Raw genomic sequence first — 27,742 nt, 5'->3', positions numbered from 1 at the left:
TAACCTCCACCCTAACCTGTGAAATGAAAGTTTGTGTGTGTGTGGGGGGGGGGGGGGTGTTCCTGTACTTTAACCTTTGTGAGGACCAATTTAAAATGTCCTCACATGTCCTCACTTTTCAGAAATGTCCCTATGAGGACATTTCTGAAAAGTGAGGACATTTTAGCCGGTCCTTACTTCTTCAAAGGGCTCGTTTGAGGGTTAAGACTTGGTTTTAGGGTTAGGGTTAGAATAAGGGTTGGCCTGTTTTAATTTCAGGTAGGATATCTGGATCTAAGAAAATCCTAAATTAAGATCAAGAAGACACATGTATGATAATGAACTGTATAATGCTGTGTAAACAATGACACTTCATACTTTTTTCCAGCAGAGGGCAGTGTTAATCTCTCTTACTCTCAATACCCACACAAATGACACTTAAAATATGAATAATAATAACATATAGATAGATAGATAGATAGATAGATAGATAGATAGATATATATAGATAGGTAGATAGAGTAGGGTAACATTTCCTTTTAAATGTGGAAGCTCTTACGAAAGGTTGAAGGTCAACAGGTGAAATATGTAGCCACGTTTCAAAGAGGAGACTTTCATCAAACTGTCCTACGGCGTGTGTCTTCGCTCAACTCGACAACTTTCATTCTGCTTCTCATCCGGATCAAACAACACACCTCGACATGGCTTTGTCGCTTTTCTCCCAGTTTATTGTTGTACCAGTTCAGCAGTTAAACATGTTTGAGATATCCGAGCACAATGTAGAAACAGCTTAGCCAGCTCTCAATAAATAGACTTTTTTTTGTTTTTAAATATGACAGATTGAATTACAGCAGAGGAATATAAACCTGACATTTTTTTTTGCACACAGAATAAGAGGCTTTGAAAAAAAATCGCCCTTTTCTCTCAATACTTCCGCGGATTGTTGTGGGCTTAAAAAAACAAACAAAACAAGCGTCAGGTTTATGTATCGACTGGTGAAAGATCTCGACATTTCCACAGGTCCAAGTCGTCAGAACATTCCCCCCCTCTACCCTCAGCGTGAAGCGCACACGGAGAGAGGTGCTTTGAATTGGACCTCCATGCTAACGTCAAAGTAGTTTCCCGTCAACTTTGTTTTAATTTCCTCAGAGTGTGTGTGTGTGTACTATCAAGTGAAAGAAAACAGGCAGCATTACATACAGGAGAAAACACAAACCCAAGTTACATTTCAGGAAATAAATACACTTCTTGCTTTTTTTCTTTTGTTGAAAAAAAAATTATTTACACGGTATTGTACACATAAGAAATTCAGAACATCGATCTGGGTCTCTCAGTCATAAAATATATATATAATAAAAATCTACAGTAAAAGAATGAACTACAATAACAAGTTGTTGAAATAAACAAAATATTGTTGACTGTGAAGGAGTATACAGTACAATCACTGCTTTAAATGTCTTGTATACACAGTAGAAAGCACAAACGTGAGTGTGTGTGTATGCGTGTTTGTTTGTGCACGTGTGTGTATGTATGTGTGTGTACTTGTAGTGAGGAATCTAAAATTGATTGAAATTCTTGCTCAAGAATAACAAGAATTTTCTTTTTGTGTCACAGAGTGAAGTTCAGCCTTCGCCCTTTGACACAGTTACACGGAGTGAAAGCTGAAGGTTACAGGCGAAGATGTTTCACTGCTTCCGCTCTCGTACAGCGTTGTCCGTCAGTCTGATGCCTCAGGACAAACCTGGAAAATGAGACAAGAGCGTTTTCCCACACAGGAAACTTCTCTTAAATGCTCAGGACCTTCATCAAATGCATGTGAGACGCAGTTTGTTTTGAAATCCATTTTCTGCATTAATTTATAAAACAGCTTTACGTGTGTGTGTGTGTGTGTGTGTTTGTGTGCCTGTGTGTGCATACATGTTGTGTGTCTGTGTGATGATGCTGAGAGTCTAGTGGCAGCCACACGCTCTGACCACCATGTTGCGGTATTTCTTGAGGATGACGTTGGAGCTGTCATCAAAGTAGAGCACTGAGATGGCGTGGAGCTGCGTGGGGGCACAACAAGGCTTCGGGACGGTCTCTGGGTTAATGAAATGAACCTGGGAGAGAGAAAAGAAGAGAGAGAGGAAAATGGTGAATTCATCATTACACCATGAATGAATATGGTCATAAAGCTATTCATCGTACACCTTGAAAAGTTCCACTTTACTGTGTTTCGATAGCTTTCTTTAAAATACATCTGCTGTACTGTCCTGACAGCTGATGAGATGATTAGACTCTAAACATGATTGCTGGGTTTTTTGTTCCCTGCGTATTCGGTTACTCACGAGGGTTTGCACAATGGCGTGGTTTGTGGCGTTCATGTAGGAGTTTAGTGGGAAGGCGCACTCTCCCTCGCAGTAGTACGCCGCGTATCCCTCTGGAGCGATGATCCAGTCCTGATAGTGAGGAGGGAGGCAGAGGCACATTTAGGTTGTGGAGACGGGGAAGTGATACAGAGCGATGAAAGCAGAAATGAAGCGATGAAGGAGCAGAGAGTCCAGGTAGCCAGTAAAGTTGGAGCCGAGCACCCGAGGACCAATTGTGAGACAGATCTGGTCGTTATACGTCTTTATATGTGTGGACAGATGTTGGTGGTGCAGACTTGGGTTTCATCTAAACTTCAGTTATCACATAATCCAGATTTGGGGCATTCAATCGTACATTAACAAGGGATACAATGAAGACAAGGCTTTTTCTGTGTCAGTTTTGACTGTTTACAATGCATTACCTTTGCACTGTTATATCTTTGATTCTGACGTTGTTTTTTGGAGAATTTCACGAGTTCATATTGTCCATTGTTTATTGAGGTATAAATTTACAGCTGCAACTACTAAATATCTTTGTTATTTTTTAATCTGCCTTTCATATTCTTGATTAAATAACTAAATGTCCAGCCTATATATTTCTTAAAAGTTTAAAATCAAATTGTTGTCTGCAGAGCTGCATGTGGCCTCATTATTCTCTATGATCCGTGTAACAGCTTGTTTGTAGCAAAAGGAAAGTGACTTGATAAATAGACCATATGAAAGATATTTTCTCCTTGATTTACACTCTATAACTAATTCGGGCCACAATTTAATTAACTTTTAGTGACTAAATCAAGCTGAAACTGCAATAGTCTGGTTGTTATTACACCCTAAACTATATATGTGTGACATTCATTGGAATCCTGGGATAAGATAAGAAGAGTAAAGCGTCTTGCTTTGCGTACCTGCCACCCCAGGTCCCTGAAACTGACGTAGAGCTCGTGCTTCTTACACGCCTGCTTCTGATCAGTGCTGCTGTTTTCTGAGGAGAGGGACAGACAGAGAAAGGGACAGACATTCAGAAACATGTGCTATTTTCCCAGTAGAGCTGCAAGATTAACTATTTATCACAGTCAGGCCCCAATTAGGCAGAGATATAGACCAGATCTAAACACAGCCAGAGTTCCCATATGAAGCATTAACATTCAGACAAAGGCTGAAGGAAATCACCTCCAGATACAGCAGCAGTTTGGTAATTGCTTCAAATGAATGGGCCACCCTGCTTAGAAGTCACTCAGCTGGGCTTTGAGTTTCCACTGGCTGAAACAGATGTGTACAAAGAGGAGGCTTGCCACATTTTATATAACTGGAGTCTTTTATTTATTCTCTCTTTTTTCCTCCACACTCATTTCAGCTTTTCTTTTTACACCATCCATGTGTTAAAGAAAGGATAATCTGTTTTCTATCTAATAGTATTTCTCTCTCTCTCTCTCGCTCTCTCTTCTTCTTCTTCTGGTGACCTCTGGGGCTCTGTGGTACATTAGTTCCTGAGAGCTGTTCACATTGGAAATGATCACGAGCGACTGGTTCTCATCATCCAGTTAAAGACCACTGGTATCCAACGTTCCAAACAGGCTCATTTGGCCCATGTGCTGTGGCCCCGGTTGCCCCACAGCACACGGCAGATGTGTTCTGCCATAAAAGCCTGCGCTGCCTTACCTCCATGCAGGGAACTTGGCCCAGACTCCTCTGTAATGCTCGTGTAAATAAACAAAGACAGCAGAGGGGTATTTGAAGCTCCAGCATTACGGTGTAATGTTTCAGCGCTTCGCATAAACACAGCGCTCACACCTCCAAGACGAATGTGCATCGCATGTTTTGTTGTGCAAGAATCCAATCAATTCCAAAAGCGTACTTGTGTTAGTGTTGGACGTGTTGTGTATTTGTGAATGTGTGCCTCGTGAATGAGTTCATACTGTATATGTTGGCCCGGGGTTCTATGAACATGTGGATTTTTCTCACATGAACCAACAAGCAACAGTCGACTGTGACCCATTCCATGAATTCCTGACGAAGCCTACTAAAGCCAGTTTGAAGCAGGGGCTGGCCCAGTAAAGCAGTATACACCAGCACTGACTGTATATATACAGTACATACTCCTACCTGCAACACTGGCCACTCGGAGTGCCTCTTGGCTCTTTGCCCCCTTGGAGCGGTTGGGGTTACGCTGTTTGGTCCCTCCCGGCGCTGAGCGGATGCTTCGCAGGTGCACCTCGGTTGCTTTGAAGAAGGCCACCATGAAGGGCTGTTTATTCTGAGGCCCACTGCGACCGATCACCCCCGCCACACGAGGATTGATACTCTCTCCTGCAGCGGGAGAGAACATTGCAACAGGTGTTATGTCAAAGAAATCCAGATTTTATTCATAAAAGACAACCACTTCTGACATGTCTTTAATGCTCCGATCAGTTTTATAAATTAGATTTTCCTCTGTGAATTCCTTTCCCTTTTTTCTCATCCCCTCTCCACCTCTACACACTGAACATGAAAGCTTCTCTATCTGCAATTTGTGTGGGTGTGCGCGCCAGCAGTTCTCACACAGAAGAATTTCTCTCTCTCTGATCACCGTGTGGTGGTAAATCAAGGCCTCTGGTGGCTACTGGCGACGGGACGTCCCGTGTGCCTGTCTGTACATGCTCTCCCTTCATACCCGATCCAACACACAAACACACACTCATGGATACAACCTCCCATACACACCCCTCCCACAACATGCGAGCAACACATTGCCTGTTTCTCTCAAGTAACGTGTAACATCCTGCCGTCCTGTGACAGATAATATTCTCTGTTTGTTGATCGACTTTATCACCGACGAACATCCGAGCCTTTTGATGGCGAACTCACACGGAGATGTTATCCTTACAATGACGCAGCGTATTTTCTAAATGCCTGCTAATGATGCTGAGGGTGCGACGGATGAGTGATGATGAGTGATAAGGAGGAGTGGGGATTCATTTATCTTTGCTGTTCACAGACAAAGAATAAATCACATGATTGTTTGGCATTTTTGCAGACCTCCATGTTTGTTAGATCATATCCAACAATACCAACCCACTGCACATTATACAGTTATATTGGGTCTGTCTAAAGAATATGATAATCTGATGGTTGTGAGGTTTTATAGTACTCTGTAGTTTGTAATGGTTTCAGTGTGGTTAACATCAAAGATGAAGGCAACTCATTACATCTACTCCTGTCATAGTACAAAGTCGTGTTCATCTCCATATTTTAAATTGCATTATTTAGTAAAACACTAAGCCAACATAGAATTATATTGTGCATTTATATCACAATTTTGTACTTGTAATGAATCCTGAATCATATCATATTTACTCTGGGTAAATGTTTTTAGTTCTTTTAAATCCCTGTTAAAGACTTGTGCTCTGAATTCACTTTCTCCTTTACTCTTTAAACTTTAACCTTATATTGTACACGGCTTAAAGTTGAATGCTTCTCCCTCTTATCTTACTGACTATTGTAATAATTTAGGATGTTTTATAAAAAAAATATTTTACTCTTTTTCCACACAATCATGTGATTTATTCTTTGTCTATACACAGCAAAGATAAATGAACTCCTCCTTATCTTAAAGCACCTTATTACTGGGCTATACAAATAAAGCTCATAATTATTATTATTTTTAACTGAATTAGCTTCTGTAATTCATAATTTCATTCCATCCACCACCGTGTACCTCAGGTTCAATCTAAAACACAGGTCCACACAACAACCCTGCAATAAGGCATTCCTTTGTGAAGCCTATAATTCTTATTTACACTCAGTGGGATACTGGTTCATCTCCAAGGCCATTTGTCTGGTTTCCCATCTCCTCATCTTTGCACCTTGTATTTTCATCATCTGCAGCGTTCTATCTATGTGCAAAACGCTTCTAACCAGTAACATTGTCACCTGTAGCCTTCTACCTGCTGAGGGATACACTGATCTGAGTGACTCTCACCATTTGTGCTCTCCAGGGCGAGCTGTAGGCCCATGTTCCTGCTCGGGTTCAGGACCCAGTGGTTACTGGTGGCTGTCACGTCGAACACCAACCAGCCTTCCTCTGCTGCCCAGATCACCCGCGAGTCCAGCAGGATCAGGTCGGACTCTCTGGAGAGGAAGACGACGATAAAAGTTCACACTTGAAGTCAGAGATGAACGTGAGTCAACAGGGATTATATGCACGATTACAAAAGATAGGTTGGAACCACGTGACCGAGTGTAAAGCTAAGTGACCGAAGCACAGAGCAAAGTAATGGAGGGGAGAGAGGGGGAGTCAGCAGAGTGTGAAGGGGTGAAACAAAGAGAGAGAGAGAGATGGAGCAAGAAAGCAAGTCATGGAGGGAGGTGGGGAGAGAGGGCTCCAGATGGTGAGGCCCAGGGGAACACTTCGTTTTCTTAATTGACAATAATGGCTTTATAAACGACCAGTCCTTTCATACACTAAACGCAGTCCATCAATGGCTGGAATTTTGTGGCAGAGCCAGAAAGCCAAAGAGAGAGTGCGAGGGAGAGAGAGAGAGAGAAAGAGAGAGAGAGAGAGAGAGAGAGAGAGAGAGAGAGAGAGAGAGAGAGAGAGAGAGAGAGAGGAAAAAAAACACAGCTGGGAAAAACTGTGTGAAAATGTGAGTGAAACAGGGCATGTCAAAGTCAGTCCCACTGTCCAACAGTGAACTCTGGATTTTCCACTCGTTCGCCATTGAAGACTCAAATCTCTTGTTCTTGATGTATCCCGACCTGTTTTGTGACTGGGCAGATCGTGTGTCGCAGAGCTCTGGTTCATTCATGTACCCAGGCCCGTCTCTGGCAAAGGAATAAATGACCGTGTTGTTCCCTCTGGACAACAGAAACCTTCAGGAGGGGTCGAGGAGAGTGGGACACTGTGACATGTACACATCTTCAGGATGAGCCACATGGAGAACGTGGGGCCAAATGTGAAGAACTTCAATTCATGGTTTTATTTACTGACAAATAAGTTGATATGTAGTTAACTAATTGTCTAAACTACATTTAATCCTGCAGGAGACTTGAAAGTTTGAAAAGGTGGTGGATTGACTGAGTGGTTGTTACTTAATTTAAAGAGTGACTGATTAATCAATCAAACAATCACTTCACATATAGTCCAGACAGTCACTGCTTAACAACATGAGGAAAATAAAACCAACATTAACCAATACCCACCTATCGGAGTGTTCCTCCAGCACCTGGTAGATGCTGATGCGGAAGGTCTCGTTATCGAACCGCTCGTGGATGAAGTCTTTGTAGATGCGTAACTCAGCAGCAGTGACCGCCTCCCCCTCCGGGATCCGCGAGAGGTCAAATCTGAACTCTCTGTGGTGCCGGCGCACTGGGAGGAATTCCTTGTCGTGCTCTACTGCGAAAAAAAGAAAGCGTAAAAATGAAATACATTTGTCTCATTGTGTGTCTGCAGTGGACAGAGAATGCTGTTTCCTTTCACATGAGCTGGTCTGTGTGCTTCCTTTAATCATGTGACTTCATATAAGCTTTATGTTAGGTGTCCAGTCTCCCATGGATACAAAACACATGTTTGCAACAAAAAAAAAGAAGGTAGAAAACCAATATCCTTTCCTCTCAGGTTTTTTACTCTTGTTAACAGGGACCTGACAAAGCTTGACAGACTCTGGATCAGCCCCAGATTAAACACATCTATAGATGTGCTCTACATATGTTGGTCTATGATTGAAACGTTCATGAGGACTCGCACTAGACGCGATGCATCTGGCGCACACTGGGCCCTGATAGAGAGAAGCAGGCGGCCTCTGACAGTTTTATGAGCCCCCTTTCTTCTCCTTCTCTTCCTCCCAGAGCCCCAGAGAGTCGTCCAGTCTGCCCTTCATCTGGTTCTCATGAGTTGGGGCTACATGTTTGGTGTACCCCCATCCCCATCGCCTCCTCTGTCTTCATCCCCACACCCCGGCTTTCCAACCCCCACTGTACCCCAATGACGTGCCCCACCTGACCCTGCTCCTCTCATGTCCCAGCAGGACATCCCAGGGGTCAGCGGCTTGTCTCTCATCATCTCCTAGCTCTCCTTCCACCTCCAACTTTATCAACTGTCAGACAGACCCCCCACATGTACACAGAGCACTACGTAGACAAACAGATAGATAAACACAAACTCTAAAGTGCCCAAAATAACTTACAATCAGTTATAAACTTGAAAAGAAAAACATGAAATCAATAGATTATATAACCACGCCACAGTGGCTTTGCAAACTGTTTTTAATCTTGTCCTCTTTCCACGAAATTCCCTAAACAATTTATAATCCATTAAATAGAATTGAGTAACAACAAAATTGAATAAGTGATTCATTTTTAAAGAGATAATTAAACTAAATTTCATCTGGATTTCGGATAACTCATTGTGAATTGATATATTTTGGGCAGGGGCTACAAATCAGTTCAACCACCCCCCCCCCCCCTTGTGTTTGGGATGACATGAAGACTTGGTTCAAAGTAATCAACAATCAGTTAATCAGTAATCAAATTAATCTCTCACTGTCTTCATACAGTTATATATCAACCACATCCCCTGCAGGGCTGAGTCACAGCTGGGTTACAGAGGAAGGACCCCCTCCTGCATCCATCCGTCCTCCATCCATTGTTGCTCAACAACTCTCTATCAGGGCCCACTGCCTCCATGGCTCCAAGCCACGACTTTGGAAGGACTACAACAAGTCCCTGGATCTATGAAAAGCCGTCGACACGCTAACACATCAGTGGACTATTACACAAACACACACACAGACATGCGAGAAGGCAAAGCAATTACAACAACAAAATACAAATAAACAACAAATCTGAGTCAAACAAATCGCAGATGACAACACACTTGTTCTGCACCAGCTGTCAGTAATAGAAGTGTGCAACGATGCAAATGTTATGCATGTTTGCACGCTCACATGTGGTTTTATTTCTCTCAGTACACATCGTGCTTCTTATGCAGTTCTCCCTGTGCACTCTCATCCCCTTTTGTGGACGTCTCTATTAAACCCAGTTGCTGAAGGACATGATACAAAGGCAGCTCTGTGAAATGATTGGCCGCAGCAGGAGTAAAAGAAAGGATCTAATTACTCTTCATTGAGGGACAGCTCTGCACTCTGTTGGCCATTAGATGGCCCTGCTTTAGGCGGCCATTGTCCTCCGTCTGCTCCGGGCACACACTGGGCTGCTTTGAAAAGCCGCTTGACTCTTCCTGAAAACAATTGGAGGGTACGCGGACTTCACTGTAGACCTTTTATCAATTCGACATTGCTTCCTCCAACCAACCCAGCTTATTTATTACACTTGTTCCAATCCTGCGCTGTGGACCACTCCGTCAATCATGTCTTTCATCAAGCACTTTACATTGTACAGCTGAACAAGCCTGAAGCTCATGGGAGGTCACTGTGTGCTCACCCCACACCCCACGCTCTATAGTTGCCCAGACATATTATCTTAGCTACACCTTTGTGATAGTTACAGGTCTCTGTCCATGTCTGTTACCGCAGAGAGTCTATGTCCATAAGATAACACATTTAAATCCATGTGCCTAAATCTATGAAAATCGTTTTTGCGTCATTCAGATGAAAACCTCATTAACAAACATAGTTAGGGGGGTTAAAACATAACCTCTTTAGCTGAGGTAAACAAAAGGAGGGCAAAAATGTGTCTCAAATAAATGTTATCTTTCATATTCCTTAAATCATCCTGTGACCATCTTGTGGGATTTATCTTGCATGAGGTTGGGAAACACTGTTGGAGCCTGCAGCATAACAGGACACAGCATACAACAAAGCAAGGGCTACCATTCTCATTTTATTATCCTTCCAGGAAACAATTACTTCATGTTTTCTCTCACACATTTCAGATTTTTCCATCCTACCTCTCTGCTCCAGGGCCTGCTTATTCTTCCATCACACCAGGGACCTGTCCCTCCTCCCGTAGCCATGTGCAGGTGCGCTCCGTCCCTTGAGGACACCAGAGCAGCCGCCCGCCCCTTCACTGCTAAACCTCTTCATCGTTGCATGTGAGAACAGCTGGATGCTTCTGTTCAACTCCCACGCTAACTATTTCTATCACATTGCTTTCCATTTCCACTGCTTAAAGCATGAATTTCATCATGTACGCTTTTAGAGAAACTGAGCGCAGTCATGATTGAGCCATCGTCCTTTCTTTCACTTTCTCCCACAGGCCATTACAGCAAGATGGCAGTCATTAGATGAGGGGAAGACGCACAGTTAAAGCCAAAAAGCGTTTATGACTTCCTCCAGGAGGAAGTGAGTAGCCATCGCCCCACCTGTGTCGCACAAATGCACTCACCACAGACATGGCAGACACACCCTCTCATACCATGTGAGCCCTTCATTTGGAGTAGCCAGCTTCCCGATCGGTTGCTGCACCACACATGGAAATACACACACACACACACACACAAACACACACACAAGTATCACAAAGTATTTCCTGTGAAGTGAATAGTCTTGTGCGTCACACACAATCATTATGGGTTTCTGTAATCCATAATTAGAGATGCAACAACACACACATACACATGCAAGAGACACACGCACACACACGCACGCACGCACACATGCACAAACATCACAAACACGTGCACATGTACAGTGAGCTTCTTTTATCATCTGATCTGATTGCTCCTCACACAAAGTGCTGACGATGCACAACTATCCCACATCATTTCACTCGTGCGAGCCACACACGTGCACAGCAGCACACATAAGAGATGCCGGGATGATGATGATGAGTGCTCCATCCCTCAGATCTGCCATGCACCTGGTAACCAGAGGGTTACTGATCAAACACTGTGCTAGCATCTCAAGATGTATGTTTCCCTGCTGGGCATACGGACTCCTTCTCCACTATGGAGTTTTACTTGCTAAAAGCCAAAACAGAAGATAGTCAAGAGGGATTGAAGGTTTACTACTACTTTCTAATGTTTCAATGAAATGTTTGATTTTTACAACACTGGAATTTGTCAAACACTGTAATGCTCAGTTTCTTGTTTGGTCCATTGACTGTCTATCCAACCAATAAGTATTTAGTAGGTGTAGCCAAGGTCTAATATAGTTTATTCCTGTTTGAATGAACATTGAACACGAACACTGCAGTTTAATACCACATTCACTGTATTTCTGTCATGAACACTCACTAGCGCACCACAGCTGACAAGAGTCATGAAAGTTTGTTTAACAATTTTTTTTCCAAATCTATTAACCGTACATGTTTGGAAATCAAAGCAACAGCTTTTAAACTATGTCACACATGCATAAACTGTGTGGACTCTGGCCTATTAAAGTTTCCCGTCTACAACCAGAACAATTGGGGTCCAGAGTGACAGTTAAACTGTGGAAATCCTAAATTTATGAGAAACCAGAATGTTAGTTTTGGGGGATTTCATTGAATTTGACAGCAACTATCAAATATGACCAAATATCTTTCAACTCTTGTTTTGTTGCTTCTTGTAAATCCCTCCCTCCCTCTCTTTCTTCTCTTTTCCCTCCTTAATCCCCTTCCCCCTCTCCTACCGGGCCTGCGGACCCGAGACACTTCTCCGACACCTCGGGCTCCGGAGCAGCAGCAGACAGATCTGACGGCTCGAATTAGCCCAAGTGTCTGTTCGCCGCCCTCACACCCCTCGGTCCCGCCTTGCACGCTTCCGCTGCTCAGCGGGGGTGAGGGCTGGGGGAGTTCACCCCTGGCACTGCTCTCACTTCTCAAAAGCAACGGCTTAAGCCTTGCCCCCACCCCGCCACCCCCCTCCCAACTCCCACCTTTAGTTCCCTTGAGTTAATTGTGCTACCACTATCTGCCTCCCTGTAGAGGCCATTAACTCCAACGACACACCTGATACCAAAAGACACAGGGAAAGTGTCCAATCAGATGATTTAATGGTGGGATCTGAATTTCCATGAAAGCTACTGTTACACTAAATAGACTCATGAACATTTTATTGATAAACTATAATAACCAGTCTCTTTCTTCTGCTCTTACTCAAACATGTGACTTAACGACAGAACTGGGAGCAAGTAAGTCATAGTTTCCATAAGCTACAGGAGAGAGGGGAAGAAAAAAACGAGTGCAAGCGAGGGGCAGATCGCTCGAGATGTTTATCCTATAAAGAGAGAGGAGGGTTTGATCTCCCGGGTACCGGGTGAGTGCCCACAGTAGGGCGATTACAACGTTAGGAAACATCCTGCCCACTGGCGACTACTGATGACATCATGGCTGTGTGATGTATTTATACTGCTGCGGGGCCCGACAGCCCTGGCTCCCTGGGAAAGGGTCACAGGCATTTCATGCTATAACTTACGGTTAACGATCATTAACTCGCCGCGGTGTTTCTGCATGTGTGCGCAATCACGTACGCAAGCCTCCGAGCCTCTGTGCACGCAGAAGCACCAACCACAGGAAGAAGAGTCTTTACATTTATGATTTGTGGTCAAACCAATCTTTTCCGAGTTCTCCGACCCGGAGGTCATCTAGAGGTCTGAGACTGTACTCGCAGCAGCTTTGTTAACCTTTCTCTCGCCCTCTCACTGAAGCCATCGCTGCCCTCTACACTCATAAACTGTAGTGCTGGGTTCCAGCTCGCGCTTCACTGGGCATCATGGACCAGAGATTTCTACTGGATATGTCACAGCGTGGAGCTCAGAGGAATGTATCTGTCCGTAAAGCCTCCCTTTGCCCTTTACAGAGCACCGAGGCAGCAGCTGTGTCCAATGGTCTGTTCATCCCAATTACCAGAATCCAGATTTTGTTCGTTTACCTTCACTCTGTTGATTGTTTTGGTTTAAATAAAAGTTTTGTCATTTTGGGGAAATAAACTTTAGAGTAGGAAAGTTAGATGAGAAGATCAATGCCAGACTCACATCTGTTGAATGTGAATCTGCGACTGGCTAACTGGACTTAGCACAAAGTCTGAAAACAGGGGGAGGCAGCTTGCCTCCATCCAAAAGTAACAAAATCCACCTACCGACATCTACACAACTCACAAATTAACAAGCTATATCTTGTTTATTTGATCTGTACAAAGACAAAGGGAAAAAAAGGCAATTCACAGGGGATTTATGTGCTGGACTAGTTCTTGGCGGGTCACCAGTTGAGACTCTAATAAGTTACTGCTGCCTCATATTCACGTGAGAGTCATACTAATTTATCGCTCTGCAAAAAAAAAAAAAAAAACACATTTCTCAAATGTTTTCAGATTTACATCTCTGAGATTTTTGCAGCCTGTCCAGCTACTACAACACCCATGAGCCCACTGCTGTGGAGAGGAAGTGAGCCAGAGGTGTGAATTAGAGGAGGAGTGAATTCAAGAAGCTTTGTTATTGTTGTTGCAGCTGTTTCCGAAAATGTGGAGCCGGTTTCACCGAATTCAACTGGAAAGTTTGCAAAATTAAAAGTGAATCGATTTAATCTGTAGGTTATAAAATCAACAGTGTAATGTTTAATCAGCCCTAAAGACAGGGAATATGATGTAAAAATTCCCCATCCCCAATTCTTCATGCCAAGATCCACAGCTTTGCGTCACATAACGGTCTCTATAGGAAAAATTGGAATTTAATTGGAATGGAATTTAATTTGTTTAATTGTTTTATTTATATATTAACTTTAGGTTTCTATTGTTGATTCTTAACATTTTGAACCCTTACTTCACTCTAAGCCAAACTTGTGAATCTAAGGTAAGGGTAAAATAAAATATAATATATAATCCAATCGTGTTATATAAAAAAACATAATATTTCTACATTGAAGTTACAAGAGCACTAAAAAGTGCTTTTGATGATCAAAAACACAATCAGCAAGAGAGAGCACGAGCGCCATGAGTAGTTGAGCAGAAGTATTTTAAGTTTAAATATAAAGTGAGTAATTAACCATTGAAATGAAGAAAACAGGAGAAAATAGACAAAATAACTGGGTTGAGATAGACCAGTTCAAAAAAATGCTAACCGCAACACAGAACCACCGGCAACCAGAGTGTTAGAGCTCGAGTTGTTCTTTGATTTTGACGTCTACATTTACATTTTAACCTCAAATATATACCAGTTCCTAATATCATTCGATGGTCTGCTTGATTACTGATCATCAATATCAGCTCTGAAATGAACGTTTTGAAGAAAGTCAGTCGACTCCCAGTCTGAAGATGCCTCACAGGGACTGAAGGTCCTGCGGGACAAATTGAGTCATCTCGAAAATTGGAACTGAGGCATCATTATGTTCCCTCAGAAGTCTGTCAAGAGAGACTATGCATTAGTGGAAGGCAACAGTGACAACAAAGAAACCACATCCTAAATCTTCAGCGGTCATTGTTCTGCGGTGTGATGCAATGTGCCGAGAGACGGGATGAAGGGGATGAAGGGGCGCGGACAGATGTGCGCCAAGCAGTGAGGGATGTTCCTCCGTGCTAATGTCACTGTGACCATCTGCACTTCCCCTCAGCCGCCGGATAAAGCAACTCAAGAGACGTGAAACCACAATCATTCAGTTCCCCCCCCCCCCCCTCACTCTTCCCCTCATCCCCTTGTTTTTTATGTTCTTTAATTTCGTGGCCACAGGGGCCACACCCTCCCCGACCAGCCAAGCCACCTCTTATTATAGACCTCAGGAAAATGCACATACAATATGCACATCGGCACAAACAGATTGTCCGTTGTGTAATTTCCTCCCGAAGCAGCGTCTTGTGACGGGCACTCTGGCACTCGGATTTTAACCGCTTGTTTATTTTATTCCATTACAGCTCATTCCTTTTTAAATAAACTAAATATCTGTAGAGGAAACACAGCTGCACACTCACCAAAACAAATACCATAGTAACCTGCCACATGCAATTCATATTCCATGGTGCACATACGCAATATTTCATCAGTTCTCATAAAAAAGAAACCTTGCGTACAGTTGTTGCTTGGCTTTTACAAGCTTTGATTTGGCTGTCGGAGCCTGGTGAGGAATCTGGTCAGGATTACAAGCTTCCGCTAACGCAGTCTTCCATGAGGGAAACTAACACAAAGTGCAGCTGGTGACTGGGCAGGGTAGGTAGCTTTAAAATAGTGTTTTACGATGCACAAACACCACCATCACTGCACTAACAAGAAGGTTCTGAGCCATATTATGTTCCCACAGGGAAAAGGAATAATGAGATAAATGGGTTTAAGGAAATGCACAACATGCTCTCTTTATCCACCTTCCGACCCTATTCTCCATTTCCTTCTGTCTCTTCCTGCTGCTCTCATCTCATTCCTCCTTTCACCTCTGATCTGTCAGTGCCCCAGTACCAAGCAAAGAGGACTGTATTTGTTTTTGCAGCAGCGGAGCTGTTGGTCCCAGGATCTCTGGCTGTGCACTGGCCCACATCTGCTCTCTCAGCTTCACCGCTTGGTACCTTGGTACATGGAAGTGCAGGGGAGTCTTATATGCTGCAGGTCACTGATAAGCCCATGGCCAAAGTAATCCAGATGAAAGAGAAGTGGCTGAATGTGAAGAAATATCATGCATTCTGTAATTCACTGAAGTTTTTATAATTCTGCTTCTCTCGCATGCAGTATGCAGTGGTCCATTTTGTCTGAGCGACAAATCATATGAGTTTACCACAAAAACAGAGTTCTGAGGGATAGAAAGAAAAAAGGAAAACGTCAGAGCAAGAGAGGGAAATTATTAGAAAAACTAAAATGAGTCCAGCATTCCTGGCAATGTAGAAGCTCCGTCCATCATTGAAGCCGAGCGTTCAGAACAGAGCGCCTGCTGCTTAGTACATCTGGGCCTTTTGACCACTCGCCACACTGTCAAGTCCCACCCGCAGTGTGTTTCATCATCTCTCCCAGCAAGTGCCTCGGCCTGGCCAAGAGCACAGAGGCTCTGCTATGTACGTCCAGATGTCATTCTGGACTGCTGGGTTCAACAGGTGAGTCAGGGAGATAAGTGGAAAACAACACAACATTACAGAATCTTGCCAGCTGTGTAAAGTTGGGTGACGCTCATGAGAGGAGAGAGTCTTTGTCTACATTTGTGGCATTTATTAAAAAAGCACTGATCCTCGACAGAATGCATCAAACGGCGGAGAGCATTAAGAGAAATTACCTGACAGGAAGGCCGGGTTATCTGCACCAAGTTGTACATTCCTGTGCTTCTGCTCGCTCCTTGTCCAGCACAAGGCAATAAAACATGCACTCAATAACACTAATTAGCTCCAGAAGCATTCCTTCTGGGGCAAATCAAATGTATGTGCGTTTCTCTCCACACATGTATGCATGCGTGCCTGGGCTTTTCATCCACTGGGAGTGTATACAGAAGCGCTTACATAAATCTACAGGAGGGAGAGCAGCATGCTAACAGCGAGGACATGCTACATGCACAGAGGAATGACAGGACGTCCAACACATGCACATTTCGGGAAAGCAGCTTCTTGTGGAAGCTGGAGTGACGAGGACAAATCCGTCAAATCAACATTTAGCGGTGAACAAGGAGGACAAATGAGACTGTGTGTGTGTGTTTATGGCAGAGATGAGTGAGAGGTGAAGTAGTGAGACAGGGAAAGCAGTGTTTGGGGTTCAGAGAGAGTGTGTGTGTGGATGTATATGTGTAGATGTGTGAGAGAAAGGTGGGGAGTAGAAAAACACACAGAAGAACTTGAGAAAGTGTTGAAATGTTTTATGTCTGGGAGCGCAGGAGGTTCAACCCTCTGGAGGTGAGGGCCAGAGCTGGAGGCTGGAGACTAAACACCCCACAACACTACTGGGACCAAAGGATAACTAACTAATTAAAACGAGGAGGCCAGTGCTGATAATCAATACTGTTGGTTCAGGGAGAGCAGGGAGGGACATATGGTATCAGGTGGTCCTGAGTGTGGGACGGATTGGAGACCGGAGTAGACGGGATGGTGGAGGTCGAGATGAGGGGACTTGTTGGACTCTGAACAGATAAAGTTTCACTGCACAGCTGCATTGGCGTGCGGACAGAGGGAAACATCTGTATTAACCTCAGCACCACGGGCAGCCCGCTGTGGAGAGGAATGCAAGGAGCAATAGAGAGAAGGGTGGGGAAAGCTATGAGTATTTGAGATATTGGAGTTATTCGCTTAAAATTAAACATATGGACCTCTATCGGCTAGAAACCCAGAGCTGCTTGACTCGCATGTAACTGTAGTGTGACAATACGGCCTCTGAGCCGGCAGCTGTGTGTGTGTAAGTGTGTAAGTGTGTATCTGTGGGTGTTTGTGTAAGCCGGTCACACAATGTTGTCTGAAAGCTAATAAACCCAAACTAATTTTTCGTTAGCCACCTCGCTTCTCTGCTCTGCATTGCCTTCCCATTAACACATCCCTAAGGCAGAGGGAGCCGGCAGACGGCTGGGCGGCAGCTCCTGTGGGCGTGGGCGTGGCCGGTGGGCAATGAATGGTGGAGGGCCAGGTGGTGCCCTGACGGGTCACCAAGGTAACGCATAGGATAATTACCCACTAGTGCACTGACTCACTCGACACGCCAAGTCTGTGCGATACCTCTTCCCTCAACAATCACAGCCTCAAGTCCTTATTTAAATATAGGCAGAGCTTTGACGTGAAACACAACACGACCACTACGTGGAACACGGTGGTTTAACTGGGCGAGATAATGACTGTGGCCCAAATGTTGCATATTGAAACAATGAGAGAAGGAAAACCTGGGTTTTTTGTTGTTTACCGTTGCTCAACCCTTCCAATGCATCACATCTGGTGCCGATCAACAGCGGCACAACACTGAACAATTAAAGGACCCGTGTGTAGGATCTAGTGGCATCTAGTGGTGAAGTTGCAAATTGCATCCAACTGAAGAGCTCTCATGTCTCCTGCTACTTCCAAGCGTGTACACCACATGTCCGCCTCCGAAGAAGAGGAACAGCTCCTGATGAAGATATAAAGAGCTAATTCTAAAATAATACAACACAATCATTTGTTTCAGGTGATTATAAACTAATGACAATATTAAAAGCACATAGGGTTGTTTTTAAATGGCTTGATATTTGTTCCTTTTCTCGATGCTTTTATTTTATGGCAGCAGGCACAAAAGCTGGACTCGGAAACCATCATGATATTAGTTATGATATTCTATGATACTGACAAACATGCATACAAACCCTTACATGGTAAATGTATCACTTGTGAAAACTGTGTTACTTTTATGCACAAGTATGTGTGTCAGAGTAAAATGTCAACAACAAATGTTTGCACCAACTCTGTGAGTGCTCATAGATTTGCAATGTGAAATGATAAGTATGGTGATATAAGATATACTTTTTATCGTCAACAAATTAACCCTAACCCTGTTTAATGTAGAAAATGTGTATTACAGTAACCTGCAGCTGAAAATAGATGCCAGGATTTGTCGCTGTTGTGAACACGTCTGTGCAGAGAACCTCCTGCTGCCTTGTGCATGTGTAGGTCATGTCTGAAAACGGCTTCAGATTCTCCTGCAGGTTAACCACTGTGTTGATTCAATACCTAGCACTACAGTATATGTGCACACACACACAAACACACGCACACACACAAAGTTGGAATGCAGTGTTGCCTCTTTTCCTCCTACTCACTAAAGGTTAAGTTAATCAACACAGGATTTCGTGCGAACAGGAGAAATCAGGACGCTCTGACTCACATATACCTCATGATAACCATTTACAGTTAAACACTATAAACCACCACCCCCCCCCCCCCCCCCTTTTCAAACATAAACACAGGTGATGAAGTTGCCACTGTTTCAGTCATCCAGGATGCAAATAGCAGACGTTCAAGTCAGATCCTTTTCCTGTGGTCCGGGAAGAGTAAACGTGTGTGTGTAAGATGAGTGTTTGTGCGTGTGCCTGGATGGCAGCGTTTGACTGGCTGGTGTGTGAGAGAGAAGCTTAACTGAACTGCAGCTCAGCCAAGGCCAACGCAGAGGCCAGAAGCCCTGGAAGCTGTGGTTTGTTCAGGAGGAAATTACTTAATTCATGGTGGCTCAGGGTTATTGCTGGCAGAGACCACTGGGATTCAATTAAATAATTGTGGCTAGAGAGAGATAGAGAAAGAGACAGATGGATAAGGATGGATAGATGGAGAGAAGACAGACAGCCTTGTTGGGGTAGGATCATAACATGTCCAGCACACGCCCCGGGCGCCTGTGTGACCTGTGTTGTGTGTAACGGTGTAAATTATGAACGTATGCTGTAAGCCATTTACACAGCTGGCCTTATAAACTGCAGTGACTCAGCGAGAGGACGTCCCTGGCCTGGGGTCTGTCCCAAAGCCCACACCCACCCTGACTGGCTGCACTGGAGTCTGCAGCACTTACACACACACACAATGTGACAACAAGGAGACGGGGCAAATAACATTTTAGATCATTACCAAGATGATTAAGTGGATAGAGATATGTTCTTTTTGCACTTCTAACTAGATGGGTAGCTCTGGACTTTAGCTCGATGACATAAATAGAAATCAAAAGTAGAACGAATCATCCAAATAAAATTACAAACCAGTGCTGCAATAACAAAACAAAACCACAATGAGCAAAACGTTGAGCGGAAGGGATTTGGAGAGGAAATGGTGAATCCCATCATGGAAATCTTTGAGTCCATCTCTCTGTCATGAGAAGGGTAATGAAACAGCATATATCTGCTGTTTTAAATTAAGCTGCCTGGATGTTGATGGTATCACATAAGACTCGGGGGCGAAGGGGTTGACCCGACAATGAACTCTGCCGATAGATGCGACACATGGCAGATAGCTCACACGCAATGACGCACACCTGCTTTAACTATGGATAACACTAATATTTTAAACATTCTCTACAACTGACGTGACCTATCTTTGTTTTACTTTGTTTTCAGGGTCATCCTTGCAAAAGCAGTGGACCCCCAGATCCCTTCCTCTCTCTCAAAAGCTCCCTCCCTTCTCATCGGCTCACTGCAGCCCTGGTCCTTGACTTCGCGAGGCCCTTGACTTTTGCGAGTCTCTGCGGTCAAATCCATCTGTGTCACAGCCTGTCAAAAATAGTCACAATGCAGCAGCTCCCACAGTAATTACACAGTGCATTGGAGGAACCAGTGTCACCTCCCCTTGTCTTGCCAAGACGCTCCAACAATGATCTTTCCAGGATTGAATTTAAACTCCAGAGTTCTTTGCGGAAATTCAACAGGACTGGGTTTGTTTTGCACACATTTAAATACCACATATGCCTGCGGAGAATTTCATAATACTGCATCAGTTGCTTTGTGCGAAGGAAAAATAACTGCTCATCTGGAGCATTTGCTGTGACTGAATAATTGGTTCTGCAAAAATATATTCATAATAGTGTGTATATGTATCTGTGAACCTGACACCACCTGCTAATGTTGTGATTATTTACCCTTGACAACCACTGAGTGTTGCCGGCGGCTGTAAAATAGGCCGAGACAGTTCACACTCTTTACACATGATGATTAGATACACACAAAGGGGCTCAGAACAACATGTGACAGCCAACCATTCAAAAAACTACATTATTCTATTGATGTGAAGTGCATCATACGACATGACTTCTCCTTTTACGACCAAAACTGACTCAACTAAACTCAGATCATCATTATTTTGTGCTCAGTCTACAGGCCCGTCTCCTGATCGGGGAGAAGGGAGCACCCAGTGCACTTTGAACCCATTCTGATGTTGACTTACTCATTCTTTAGATAACACGTGGTTGACCTAATAACTGCCGGCGGGTCTGTCATACGCAGACCCAGTACCTGAACATTAGCTGGCTGCAGTGCACAGCTGTTTGACAGAGAGGGAGGCTGGAATGTGACACTCCTTGGTATTAGCTGAATAACTGTGTCTCGTCGTGAAAGTATCTGCGTCTAAACATGGTTATTGTGCTGTTGTCCTGTGTGTGCATGCAGGTGCAGCATCGGAAAAAAATACATGTGGTGTAACAAGTTCAAATGTCACAGGAGAGATACTTTCACCGTGGATGAGTAGTGAGGGTCTTAAAAAAAGAAGAGATGGAAAACAAGTACAGGGCAATACGTTCACCCTCCCTTGTGGTGAAGGATAAAAAACATTTAGGTGATCACTTGTCAGCCACTTCAGAAACTTTAAAACACAAAACTTTTCCTAATGTTTGGGGACTTAATGTGTGTTTGAGGCTATCAAAAATAATGATCTAATCATTTCATGTGCAAATGTAATACTTCTAAAATAACTGAAATGACTGGACTGACATTAAGGGCACAATATTCACTTCAGTGGCCTTCATTTTTTGACTTAATTGAACGTGTCTCTTTATCCTGCAGGGGCTTTTTGCTGCATTGAATTTAGTGTTAGGTTGAATGTGATTAGTTTCTGGTCACACAAACAGGGAAAGAACAAGGTGCCTACCTAAATTGACAAAGCTCATCACCATGTCTGCATCGTTTAAGAAGTTGTTGTCTTGCAGGCTGGCTATCGGGGGCCCCTGGGTGGTGAAGACGGGCTTGTAGGGGTATGAGTATCTGTCCTCGTCCCCCTCTGTGGACATGGCGTTGTACAGGTCCAACATAAACATCGGGGCTGCGTTGTGCTTTCCGTGGAGGTGGGGTCGCGGCCGGTGCGGCAGCCCCAGGATCGACAGGATCTCCCGCTGCATCTCTCTACGCTCCTGGCTCTTCAGCCGACGGTGGATAAAGCTGGAGTGGAACTCGTTGTCCAGAGTAAAGTTCGTAAAGGCGGTATCCGCCAGGACGCAGTAGCTCCACACCAAGAGCAACGCGGGAGCCCGTCTGTCCCAAATCGGTGCCATTGGTACTTGTGCGTAATTGCGCCCAGCTCTGCTCGCCGAATCTCTGGGAAATGGATATTGAACTTTTAGCAACAGGTAGCCTGTGTTCAATATCCTAAGTCAGTTACGGACCCTCATGTTGAGGGAAGCACTCCCGAAAGAACCATCAACCTAACCCCCAGACTTCGCTAATGATTGGTTCTCTGGGCAGATTGTGTTCGCGTGGACCTTTATCCTCATCCAGCCTGTGGTGCAGCCTGCAACTGCGAGAGGAGGCTGCTTCACCGGGAGAGACACGAACACGGTCTGTAGAGGAGGCGCTGAGAGGATGGGAGGAGCAGGGGAGAGAGAGAGAGAAGGGGGGGGGGGAGAGGTGCCTGGCTAATGGAGAAAAAACTCTTCCTTTGTTATCAGTTGTAGAAAGGCTTGAGGCAACATGTGCAAATAGAAAGAGAGATTAGACCGTAATTTGTATCATAATACCTCAGTTTATTAAAAAGCACATTTTGTCAGTGGAACCTTTTTCCTTTCCCACAACTCCGAGTTCCTGGGTGGATTCAATGACAGCAGATGTGCAGTGACAAGAGGCCTTTTCAGAGTTGGTTTGCATTATGGAAAATAATTTTCACAGGATAATTGTTTGCCCGTGCGAGGGAAAAAACTTCAAGGGAGAGGTTGCAATGCTGTCAAATCTGCAGGTGCACCATCTGAACGCCTCGGGTCATGTGGTCGTGAGCGCTCTAAGTCAGTTGACCTTTGATGTCAGAGAGGCAGCGTAACCGCCGCACAACGGCCATTTCATGCTGCATTTTTGCAGACATCCAAGCTTTTTTCTCCCCACTGCTGGAGCAGGAAGTTTGTGACAAAGGCGGCGGTGCACAGGCGGAGCACTGACATGCGAAGAAGGGGTGCAGATGTTTGGCAGCTGCTCCATCCCTCCATCTGCCCCCCTGGCCCCAGCACCTCTTAAACACCACACTTTAATGGAACGCTCCTGACCCTCTTGTACAGCTCCGCTCTCACTGACAGAGACCGAGGGATCTCAGATGGTCCCTGCACCATGGAACGGCCGCTTCATCCCGACAGACCTCCTAAAACTTTTTCACTACACAGAGAGTGGTGTTGTAAAAGCTCTGGTCGGTTGATGTGTTTTAGGGCTACAGCTTGCCAGGTGATTTTTATGACAGTAAAATTAGACTTCAATGGCACAGCGAGAGCGGCTGCCAGACGGCTTGAGCTATGATTGCAAACAGAGGAGGGGAGGAAAAGAGGCAGAGAATGTCTTGGGGTATTCTACACTTAGCTCACCTTCCTGCCCATTTAATGTGGTTGTTCTTGTCTTCAAAGGCGTTCCACTACTCTTTTTTCCAATGACAGTTCAACATGGCTTAAAGCCTGAAAGCTCACATGGGCTGCCACTACTCATTCTGTATATCTAATCCTCTATTTGCTTTTGAATGGCCTTTCAGTAGTAGCCTGTAACATATAAACATTTCTATCCGGTGCCTCAGATAGAATCAGCTAATGGCCGCAGGTGTTTACATTACAGCAGTTTCCGACAAGGGACTTGAAAGGCTCTTGGTCTTAGCTCTAACTATACATCTTCCTCTCTCTCTCTCACTTTCTAGTCCCTTTCTGTCATTGTCTCATGCTGCTGCTCTCTTGCCCGGGCTTTAAGGTTGGTGAGGTAAACCCCCCCGGTGGTCCTCCAACAACCCCCAACCTTCAGCTCAGTTTGTGCCCAGAGACGAGCTGACGATCCTGGGCAGGACAATAGGAACAGACCCCCCTTTGTTTTTGCCTCCATGGGCCTAGTGACAGTCACAGTAAACAGTGGGCACAGGCTGAGGCCAGGCTGGGTGAGCTGCACTGAGGGCCCTTTGACAAGGAGAGCGAAAGCAGAAAAGCCGAACAAATAGTCTTTGAACCTTCTGTCAAAGACACATGGAGAACAAACTGTGGAGGTAATAGTTGGGAAATTTCCCAGTTATCTCACAATTAACTTAATATTTTGCCAAGGTTCTATAAATACAACATGTTAATTACTGATCCATTACATTCAAGCAATATATAAAACTTTAAAAGATAGTTGACACTTTTTCCCTAACAGGACCAATCTACATAAAGCTATCAAATTATTCCATGAGGGGAACAGCTTCTTAAAATGTCTTATTTATGCTTCCAACTTGCTCCAATCTGTGCAAATACACTGCACTCCAACAGGTTGGAGCATGATCCTAAGCTCCAGAGGGGACCACACAGCAGTGGAGTGAAAATCCCTGCATAGTCTTTCACACCCCCGCACATGATGTTGCTTTTCTCTCTTTCTCCTCCTCGAAGCATGTGCGCTCTTTCCGTCTGCCTGGTTATCTCTATTGAGCAGCTCATGCGGTCGGAGGTCAGATTAATATTTATTTCATGTGTTGCCTCACAGAGCAGCAGGCAGCAGTCGTTTGAAGGCCCGTGGATGCAAGGAGGCCGATGAGGTTTGGAGGAGGAGCAGGGGTGAGGGGGTCTGACTGAGCAGAGCAACATACAATACAGTAAAACTTTTCTTCAGGGTAAACTGACCCTCCAATGAAGCAGTGTGGGGTCATGGTACGAGGACAGGAGAGGGTGGAGGCACATATTTTCCTCTACCCCCTCCCCTCTGCGTCTGTCTGTCCTGTCCGCCCTCGTCTACGTTTTTGCCGTAACCCCACTGTGTGCACTGCACAAACCAGCGGCCTGTTAAAACAGCCTAACCAGGTGGAGCTGAGCTATTGCAAATGTTCCCCTTCTGGTGTCTCACACTTCCAGGGGCCTCATGGACATATGAAACACAGCTGCGAGACAGGCAGAAGAAAGAGAGGGGGTTGGTTTCATGAAACAGCTCTGAAATGGTTCACTTTATATATCCCACATAGGTTTTGGATTTGATAGCATTTAGAAAAATCTGCAACCAGCAACGAATGATTGAATCCAAGTGCTTTCGAATACCTTATCAAATCCATTTAGTTTTGCATTCCTATTTTTAAACGTTACACCTCACATAAATTTTAGAAACTAAACTTAAGAGATTGACGTTCAAAGAGTTCCAAAAGTTTTGCCAGACAGATCAATGACTTAGATCTATTCCTTTAATACTAAAACATTAGGAGATTTTGGAGCCAAACAGACGAGCTGGCAGCTGCAACACAATCTCTGTCCCATAATCAATTCCAGCCTTATTTGTTTGGTATAACAAGTTTCATGACAGCAGTGGATGCTGAAAGAAGATATTTCCGGCTAGAAAACACATATTCATTATCTTTTTGAAATTCTGCAGCTTGCTATCACTCAGTACCCACTTTCACTCATATCCGGTATGTGCTATCACTCCCACGTCTGTCTGCAGCCGGATATGGCACCCGGGAACACCGGAGTAGCTTGGATCTGATTCATAGCGCTCAACAGTCCAGCCAGTCCTATCAGTTATAGTTGGTGTCAGTGACAGTCAGAGATTCTGTTTTAGTTAAGCTTCCCATAATTCCCAGCTTAGTAGGGCTTATCCATTGCAGGATGTTATCACTCAGGCACTCTGTCACTTGTGTCGTCGGCAGAAAGTCCGGGGATTGACATTGAGCTGGTCTCCTCACCCAGCCACACACTTATCAGCATCCATTACTGAGGTGTGAGGGCCTGATAAAGGTCCGTGCAGCTCCAGCCAGAGGTCCCATTTAGATTCTTGTCTGTGGAGCAAGAGGCCTTGCCCCCTTGACTCTTGCTCTCATCACTCTGTAATGCTGTATTGGCCTGTCAATCAGAAGGGACCCTGGGTGATCAGTCAGCCCAGACTCATGCTGGTCGGAGGAGCCATTAGAGAGGAGGCTGCATAGCCAGACTGGCTCAGGCCAAAAGCTGATGAGAAACAGAGGAGCTGGAGAGCCCGAGGTAGAAGAGGGGGGAGAGGAACAGGAGGTGGATGTGCTGAACTATGTGGATTGTGAAGGGAGGGCAGCTCTGTTTTCTATTTGTGAGGATTAGGTTGACAGATCTGTATTTAGTTTCTTTGGGCCTCTAGCTGCAGCTAATCCCCCTCACCTGCAGCGGGTGCCCCCCTCCCCCCCCCCCCTCACCTCTTTCCTCTGACCCTGCAGCCCCTACTTCCCCCCTACTGCCCAGCACAAACACTCATCCCGAGACAAGCACATGACTCGTTGCACTCTGTCTCCTCAGGTTAGGGCCCCACACTCGACACAAATCTCCTCTGGGCCAAAAGAACAGCAGGGGTCTGGAACATTAGAAAAAAGGACCCCCACAACTTGCAGTGTTCCACATGTTCGATTTTTTTCAGTTTGGGTGAGGGGTCGTCACTCATCACTTAGAGATAGCAATTACTCAGAAATTAAGAGCTATAACAACGGAAGCAGCTTGCCAAAGCCACTCAGGAGAAAGGGGGACCTTTGGCAAAGCTGCACATTAGGAAATATTCAGGGTCAGGTCAGGGGCACGGACCTCTTCTCTTTAGATCCCGGCTCCCACACACTCCGACCAGGCCTTCGCACTGTGAAAAACAAAGACTTTAGTGCCTCAGCAAACACACACAGCATGCCTGCCAGCATTTCTGCAAGGTGGGGACTCTTGATGACCTAATAGTTGTAGAATCTAAGCATTTCTCTGTTTTAACAGCAAGATGATGCAAAGAGGAGACAGGAACAGGTTCTGAGAGGTTGTTGATGCAGCTTCATGCGGGAAGTCCTCGGGGCATTGTATTTATTTTATGTTATTTTAGTGTTTGGATCTTGGAACAGACCTAATGAGATTTAACTGTCTGTTTGAGTAAACTGAACTGCTAAAGATAGAACAAACATTTGTGGCGTCTCACGGAGCTTAGTGAAACACATTATCGTTACACGCAGCTATAATCAACGTTATATTAAAAACCACTTCCACATGGCTGACAGATACAATATCTGTTTGGTTTCTCTGGGACTCTTACCACAGCCAATTACTCCCCATTGTGAAAACACCGCACACAACCAGAAACACACACATACAGTGGACACACCTTTGGACAAGTAGCAGCAAGCTCACATAAAGGGGTTTCTTAACTGAGTGCCACAGAAGGCGCTAATGGGGATCTTTCTGAACTCCGCCAGCAAAGGCCTATACCTCCTTACACAAATGAGGTGCTAAGTGGCCCCCGCACGCGGACCTGGATGTTATTAATGAACATGGCTTGCAAATGTGCACTGACCTTTAGCTTACAGAAGAAAACAGGTAGCTTCTTGAAGTAAATCTGTGCATGTCAGGACATCACTGCTTCCTGTGGGTTAGTCTGGTAACTGCTCTCTCAACTGTGGCCACCTGATCATGTAAATAAGGAGAAGAGAAGATTCATCACATTAAAGAAAAAGGTAGACTACAAGAATAAGAATGAAGAACTTGTTTTATCAGGAGGTGACTTAACACCATTGACTGACTGTTTGCAGAAATGTTATTGTCTTCAAGTATGAGCAGCAATAGACAGCACAAGTAAAAGCCCTGAACTCAAAGTCTAAAATTAGCATCAGAATTAAAAGTATTCACTGTGCAGAATGCCCGTGTCTGTGTCATACCAGTGTTATTCTAGGTTATATTAATTAAATCTCACCGTGGGGGAGATTTAATCTAATAAAAATGATTCATTGAGAACAC

General features: G+C 44.6%; 1 protein-coding gene across 2 annotated transcripts; it reads right to left on the bottom strand.

Moving 5' to 3' along the window:
* Window positions 1-693: 693 nt before the first annotated feature.
* On the bottom strand, window positions 694-22,335 carry bmp7b (bone morphogenetic protein 7b). Of its 2 annotated transcripts, none has more exons than XM_062392332.1 (7): window positions 21,706-22,335; window positions 7,506-7,698; window positions 6,286-6,434; window positions 4,431-4,634; window positions 3,233-3,309; window positions 2,307-2,417; window positions 694-2,078 (listed from the first exon to the last, which is right to left on the bottom strand). In XM_062392332.1, the coding sequence occupies exons 1-7, from the start codon at window positions 22,103-22,105 to the stop codon at window positions 1,929-1,931; spliced, it is 1,284 nt and encodes a 427-aa protein (XP_062248316.1). In that variant the 5' UTR covers window positions 22,106-22,335; the 3' UTR covers window positions 694-1,928. The 2 variants fall into 2 exon arrangements, with proteins under 2 accessions (XP_062248316.1, XP_062248317.1); XM_062392333.1 differs by having other exon boundaries at window positions 7,506-7,695.
* Window positions 22,336-27,742: the final 5,407 nt, after the last annotated feature.

Source organism: Platichthys flesus, chromosome 7, assembly GCF_949316205.1.
Source record: "Platichthys flesus chromosome 7, fPlaFle2.1, whole genome shotgun sequence".
Classification (NCBI taxonomy): domain Eukaryota; kingdom Metazoa; phylum Chordata; class Actinopteri; order Pleuronectiformes; family Pleuronectidae; genus Platichthys; species Platichthys flesus.
This window is presented reverse-complemented; position numbering and strand designations above follow the sequence as displayed.